This window comes from Galeopterus variegatus, unplaced genomic scaffold, assembly GCF_000696425.1.
Source record: "Galeopterus variegatus unplaced genomic scaffold, G_variegatus-3.0.2 Scaffold24, whole genome shotgun sequence".
In the NCBI taxonomy this organism is placed as follows: domain Eukaryota; kingdom Metazoa; phylum Chordata; class Mammalia; order Dermoptera; family Cynocephalidae; genus Galeopterus; species Galeopterus variegatus.
In genome coordinates, this window is record NW_007726135.1 from 886534 (window position 1) to 894166 (window position 7633).

Genomic DNA, 7633 nt, shown 5'->3' on the forward strand with positions numbered 1-7633 from the left:
GCAGGTGGTGCTGCTTCCATTCCACACAGACGCCCAGAGAAGTGCAGGGCCTGCCGAGGTCATGTATAAGTCGGGGCCCAGGTGGTCCACTCTGAAGCTTGAGCTCCCCCTCTGCCCCACTGCTGCCTTGGTGTCCGCTGTGTCAGACGAGGTGCCACCCTCCATGCCTTGGCTCCTTCTCCTTGGATTGTACTGGATAGTTTCTCACCTCTCCACCCAGCACCTGGGTTTCCCCAGGCTGCCACGTCAGTTCTTGTGAGCGTTTCTCAGCCCAGTGGCCCCATTGGCGTGCTCTCCATACACTTCTCTCACACGGCCTGTCATCACCATCATTGGGGAGCTCTGTAGCCACAATGGTGACAAGCCTCAAAACAGGATGGCCTCAGTCCTTGTTAAAAGTCCTGCCAGTTCTGCGGTTGTGTTTAGAGTAAGGTCACCTATCAGGGCAGCTGGGCCGATGGGTCTCCCCTCTGATGACGCCATGACAGATGCAGCAGCATCTTCCTACCATACCCAGCTCGTGCGCAAAGACTCCTCTGTAGGAAACCCTCTTGCAGTCTGCCAGGTTGATAGTCAGCCTGCTGCCCTTCGCCATGGGGAGGAAGGATGGGGAGGGGGCAAGGCTTAGGGACTGGCCGGGATCCTGGGGTCAGAGGGATGCAGGTGCCAGGCATGCTCTTCTGTGATTTGGGGGAGTCATACTTGGCTCTTGTAATCAGACCCAACCGCGTTGCAGTCCTGGCTCCAGGATGTTCAGCTGGGTGACATAGGTGAGTTACTCAGTTTCTTAGTGCCTGAGTTTTGTCACTTTAGAAAAGGGGATACTTCCTAAGGGGTGCTCCCGGCAGTGCCTGCCCTAAGGATGCTGGGGGAGGAGGGCTGTGGTATGTGTGGGAGGGACTGATTGTTCTCGTGGGCAGCAGGCCTGGTAGGGCATGTGTCCCATGCCATCTCTGCAGACAGTGTGAGCAAGAAGTAACCTCCTCGTGAGTACCCTGCCTGAGCACAGAAAAACCAAATTAAAGCTAAAAACAAAGCAGGGTAGGGTTGAGTAGAGAGGTAGACTCAGCTCATGGCTTGCTAGCTCTGTGACATTGGGCAGATGGCTCTCGCTCCTGGAGCTCCATCTTATCATCTGGAACATGAAGCATATTGCAGCCCTCCCTGGGCTGGCTGCAAATTAAATAAGGCAAATGTGTGTATAAAACACCTGGCACACATGGCTACAATTTTGTTAAGGTTGGAGGTGGCTAATGTCGTATGATCTTACTCAACCAGAAATTGTTCAAAAGATACACCGGAAAATCATACAGATGTAATCAGTGGCTGCTGCATCCATTGCTGCCTGCAGGGTCTTTCCCTTCTGTGCTCAGCAGGAAGAGAGGCTGGTATTGGGGACTGTTTGCAAACCCAGTTGAAAGGTGAAAGTTATTAGTTCCCATTGGGTTATCAGGGAATGAACTGAAATTGATCTTTTAGCAAAACTTGGGAAATAGTCTGACCTTTTGTTTGACGAGAGCATTAGTTTGCTTCGATCTGCCTCTGAGGTGGGGGAATAGGAGGAGCTTTTGTTGGTGAAAAATTAGAAGCTATCTTGCCACATGTATAGATTGCTCATGGGGAGAAAGATGCACTTTTAGGAAACCTCTGAAAAAATGTTCTACCTTAGGGATAATTCAGACCTGCAAATTAAAACATCAGTGAAGTAGCATTTTGCCTATTAATAGCAAAGATTAAAAATTGATCATCATTAGTATTGGTAAGGCTTCAGAGAGAGACGGGCTCCTGCCTGCCTGCTTGGGAGAATGTACTTTGTAAAAACCTGGGAAGGAACTTGGTACTTTACATCCCAGCCTCAAACATTTCACACTCTCGAGTCGGTAATTCCTCTTCTAGAAATAGATCCTTAGAGTCACTCATAAGTGCAGACAAAAACATTAAGCCCAAAGATGTTTGTGACGATGTTTTTACAATAGTAATTCTTTAAAAATGGAAAAGATCTGATAGTTTAAATAATAGGGGAATTGTTAAGTAGATTACGATATATCCATATGATAGAATATTTTACAAACTAATTTTTATTGTGAAAATATTTATGGTATATTAAGAGAATAAAACAAGACATAAAATTATGTATATGTGCATATTTATGTATACATAATAATGATCTATTTATACACAATGATTTAAACTATTAAAATATAACTACGTAGGAAAAAGACTATAGAATTAAGATATTAACATTAAAGTGTAAAATTCTGGGTGCTTTTGTTTTTTATGCTTTTTTTCTATTTGCTGACTTTTTACATTAAGCTGCCCACTTAAATAACCAGAACAGAACAGTAAATGTGAGTTTTTATTCAGCATTTCCTGCTACAGAAGCGTCGTCCTCTGTGGGCACAGGTGTGTCTCTAACTCTGGGGGAGCTTGGCCCTGCACGTCGTGTCTGGCCAAATGCTGAAATGCTGTGGATGTATTGACACTGCAGTGGCTCTTTCCCAAGCTGTCCTGGCTACCGAGACCTCTTCTTTGGTTTAACCTTGTGTTTATGTACCCTAAACAGCAGTTCCTCTCATTTCCTGTTTGTTGAAAGGGAGTAGCCACAAAGGCTATGAGAGCATCGCATCGTTTTGCTGATGTTTTGGCCACAGCACCGTCTGTGCAATAATGCAAAACGCCTGCTTTTACCCGCTGGCTGATTAACTCTCATCGGTCTTTAAGCTGGCACCAGAACTTAGGCACTTAGGGGTCTAACATGAAAAAACCACCTTCCTCCCTCTCTCTCTTCATCCATCCATATAATGCACCTTCACTGAGTACCTACTGTGTGCCCGATTCTGTGCTAAGAGGTGGGTTTTCAAACATCAGTAAGATGTAGCCCCTGTCTATGCGAATAAAATGGTCTGGAATGGGACAGGCCACAGAAATTTACTGGAGCCTCCAGACACACGGGCAGCATGCCTTCTACAGCCCAGGTTCTGTCTGGACGTGGGGATGTGGCACATGTGGATGTAGGTACCAGGCCCAGGAGAGCAATGAGAAGGAAGAGGTCACCCTTGCCTTGCAGTGTCAGGGAAGGCTTTTAATTCACTCACTCATTTCTTCATCTGATTATTTACTGAACCACTGCAGGGTGCCAGGCATTATTCTAGGCCTGGGGAAGCTGGTAAATAAGACAGAGAGGATCTCTACCCTCAGGGAGCTAACTTCCAGTAGAAATGATAGACAGTCGACAGATCCAAAGGCGAATCTTAAAGATCATGGTGAATGCTTGGACAAAAATAGATTGAATGCTGCAATAGAGCATGGGGATGGGGGCAAGTGATGCTGCTGTAGCTGCTGTGGCACAGAGAGGCTTTTCTTAAGCTCCAGCATCTAGAATAGAAAGGACCTAGCTGTGCCAAGAGCCAGGAGAAGAATATTCCAGGCATAGGGACAGGGCAGGGAGAGTGTGGTGTGTTCTAGGAACTGTCAGAAGGTCAAGAAGGCTGGACAAGCAATGAGGGGACCTTGGTGGAGGACATGGTCTTGAGCAGAGATCTGGAGGGAGGATGGGCAGTGGCCCGAGAGAGCAGTGATGTCGGGGACCCACAGGCCGAGGCTGTGGCCACTGGTGGACATGGTGTGGTGGTGAGCACGCCGCCAGTGTGGCTGGAGCAGAAAGTGCGAGGTGGGGACGTCAGGGGGAGCACCCATTGTGCTTTTGATGTCCCAGAGTTAAACAGTTGCCAGCATTCTCTGTGTTCTTCCACAAAGAAATTCAAATCATGATCCAGTCTACTCTCGGCGGCACACTGGGTCATGTCTGCCCTGACCCATTACAGAATTGAGATTTTCATCAGGGGTGACACGGGTCTTCTCAGAGGTTTGAATCTATGACTATGTCTTTAGTTCCAAACTGTGTTGAAACAACTGAACTCAGAGCCACCTTGGGAGTCTATTATTTCATTTTCTTGGAATGAATTGATTATGAATTACTAACGATAATGATTCATCATCCCATCTCACGCTGGCATGTGCTGATTCTCCAATAGCCAGCAGAAGACATTGCCCTGCTGATTAATTCTCTGCTGTGTTTCCCCCCTTCTAGAATGGCCATTCAAGTGGACAAGTTCAACTTTGAGAGTTTCCCGGTACCCCCTGGCGAGAAGAGGCAGTTTGCAAATGCAGAGCAGCTGGAGGAGGAGCGGCGGGAAGCCCGGGGCCTGGAGATCAACAGCAAACTGGGCATTCGCTGGCGGGTCATATCCTTTCCTGTAGCCCACCTCGGACCTTGACGTGCCCTTGCCCAGGGTTTCTCACCACTGAGAAGCACCCCAACAGGGTTTAGCTCTTGCATTTTAACCACAGGTAGCTCAGAAAGGCCATGGTGAGGAGATATGGACCAAAGGGTTGACATTTTCTTAACCTCTTAACGCTTCAAAGGCCTCACGTAATGAAGTATTGATTCGGTGTGAGGAAAGGTCTTCTTGGGGCTGGTGGTGTTCTTGTCTTTTTGGATGTTTCTTGCCAGTGTTGATATTCATGTTAGTGACAGGTTCTAATGGCCACCTATCAGGGCTGGGCTAGAGGAGTTTCACAGACTGACAGCCAGAGACACAGAGACAGTTGTCTGGGAAACTGAAATCGGATTATACAGCTTACTGAGGCATGAAGGTGCTGTTCTGAAAAGAGAGTTTCCAGAAGGACTGTACTGTAAGAGAGTACTTCATGAAATAACCAAGCTGCTCTCAGCCTCACCCCCACACCCAGCTCGTGGTGGGCACTCACTGACTGCGGGAGTGCGCTGGAGACCCAAAGCTCGCCTGTCTGCTTGCTCAGCATTCTTTATAGAGCACCTACTTTTGGTGCAGGTGTTTTGTGAAGCACTATGAGGCTGAGATGCAAAGACAGGGCTCAGTGCAGCTGCCCAGTCCGGCAGGAAGTGAGGTGCTGTCCAGGAAGTCAGTGCCCTGCAGGAGAGCAAGGGCAGAGCCCTATGCCAGGAGCTGCAGGTTCAGGAGAAGCTGCTGGGTGGGGGCAGTCAGAGAAGGCTGCGCAGAGGTGGTGACATGCGAATGGGCTGTCAGGGATAGATAGAAGTTTATCAAAGGGACAGGGTGGGAAATGCCCCAGGGGTACTGAGGCATGAGAGCTTGGCGCACTCAGAGAATGTCTGCTGGGAAGAGGCACCTCTGGTGTGAATATTTGTTAATTATCTTAGTCATGCACGGATTCTGTGGCCAGTGGATAGTCACATTCATTGTATGGTGTCAGATCATTCCGGATGGCCTCTCTGGATTCTGAAAACACCCTGGGTCTGCACATGGCATGGGTTTTAGGATCTGAGGCGAGTTCGTTCGTTTGAGCTCGAGGGAATTTAAGCCTGATAGAACCACTGTCTCCAAGGGGTTTGTGACAAAATAAGTACTTTACTTGCAGAAGGTTTTGTGAACCAGACCCTGAAAGTAGAGTGCTTGGGGACTCCCAGCGTGAGCAGCAGCAGCCCGTTGTGGGCTCACATGCACTTGCCTTGGGTACTGAGAGAAGTTAGAAGGCGGGGAAATGGGGGTGGTCTTTCTCTTGCCTTTCCCACAGAGCTCAGCACACAGTCATGGTCCAGTTGGTTCTTGCCGATGGAACAAGCAAAGCAATGTAGCAGGGAAGCAAGTCAGGCATTGGTCCCTGCTGCACGCCAGGCACACCGTGCTCATCAGCCCATTTGGTTCTCCCACATCGCTCTCACTGGCATGTTGTCCCCTTGAACCTCATCAAGGTGAACTGGCTCACCAGGAGGCCAGCTGGGCGTGGTGGAGCCAGGGCCCTCCCATGTGGGTTTGCCTCAAAGTGCTCACCCTCAAGGGAGCGGCTCAGGGGAACAGCTCGCTGAGCTGGGACACTAAAGCTAGGGAGAGCAGCTTGGGACTTTCTGATGGGACGAGGGTTGGCGAGGCTCCGTAACCTCTTGCCGTGGAAGCCTCCTCACGAGTCAGGAGCCATCCCTCACTGGGGTCTTGGATCTTAGCTTCATGCAGGGAGCCCTATGCAGAACAAGGTGGGTCTGGATGGGCCTGAGGGAGCCTCAGCTCAACATCAGCAGCACCAAGTGGAAGAGGGTGCAGCGTGCGTGCACCCAGCAGGAGGGGCTCATTCTTGTGAATGACCTGACTCGGGGGCTCAGGTAAAGCCGAAAGCCTAGGAATGGATGGAATTGTGACCCCTCTGTCTCCACGCTCCACAGAGATTGGACCCTTTCCCTCCTTGGGCCACATCCATGCCGGGCATGCAGTAGCATCCTGCTAATGTCATCGCTGCCATTTCCCCGTGTCTCATGAATTCAACCCCCAGGACCGTTTCATCATCCTGTCTTGCAGGAGAAATTCCAACTCACATTCACAAGTAGAAAGTGAACCCCTTGGCCAGCCTCCAGGCCTGTGATGCTGCCCAGGGTATGCTATCTTCCAGTGGGATTATATTGGCTAATGGAACTCTTAGGTTCTCTGAAAACTGTCATCAAAAAGGACAGAAACTGTCTTTGTGTTTCTCTCCTTTAAGTCTTGACTCCTTTAAGAGGTTGACTTCCCTATTTCCTGTATTTGCTTAATAATTCATGCAACAAATATATATTGAATGCCTACCATGTGCCAGGTACCCCTGTCTTAACAAATTTACTGATTGGAAGTTTATGAGAGATTGTCCCTATAAGGGCATTCTCTCTCTCTCTCACACCCACACACCCACACACCCACGCACACACGCACACACGCACACACACAGTTTCTCTCTCATCTGTTAATGACATCTGGCATGGGATGAATAGCAGACTTTTGCTATTGTAAACGTGAATTCAAGCAGATGGAAAGACCAAAGATTGAATTAGCTAATAATTTCATTATACAATTTTAGTAATATTATCTAAATATTTAGACTTTATAAAAAAATTGAGCCTAAATTGACAGCTATCCACAATTACAGAAATTGCCCATATGTAGCACATAAGGCTGGGTAGACATGTTCTAAAGGAAATTGGGAGTCCTTGCAGTAGATAAATGCACACCTATCTGTGTAGTATCTACAACAACAAGGTAAGCAGTGAGGGGACCCTGGGGACTCTAGCCCCACTCTTCCCTGGTTACTGATACATACGAGTATTATAGGGATTTTGTTTTTCTTATGCGCTGGGCCCTGGAGATGCCCTGTGTAAGGGAAGGGACAGACACAGAGATGGGCACGCAGGGTGTGGTGTTGAAGGCTAAGATGGGGGCTTTGCTAAAGTAAGGGCTGGCAGGGGTGGGGCGTGTTCTAAGCACCTTCCAGAGCCTGGAAAGCAGGGAGGACCTAAGGAATTCTGTGTGACTGGTAACAGCGTGCAGACTGAAGAGGGCAGCAGGATACAGGAGGGGCTCTTATTCCATGCTGAAGGGTTGGGACTTTCTCCTGAGGGCAGAGTGTTGGTATGGCCAGGTTGATGTCTCAGAAGCCGTGTGGCCACAGCATGACAAGTGGATTGCAGAGAAGCAAAAGTTACTGGGGAGGTCGGTTGAGGAGATGTTGCATGAGCAGTTCGAGACCAGGGATCATGAAGACCGAACGAACGGAGTGACAAGGGAGAGAATGAGGAGGCGCACCCCTTGCCACTTTGATTCAGAGCAAG

General features: G+C 48.8%; 1 protein-coding gene across 1 annotated transcript in view; it reads left to right on the forward strand.

Annotated features, from left to right (window-relative positions):
- TRAPPC9 (trafficking protein particle complex 9) overlaps nt 1-7633 on the forward strand; it is a 672769-nt gene that overhangs the window by 492332 nt on the left and 172804 nt on the right. Inside the window, exon 21 of the mRNA XM_008568452.1 lies at nt 4091-4244. Coding sequence (XP_008566674.1) covers nt 4091-4244 — 154 coding nt within the window. The remainder of the gene's footprint in view (nt 1-4090; nt 4245-7633) is intronic.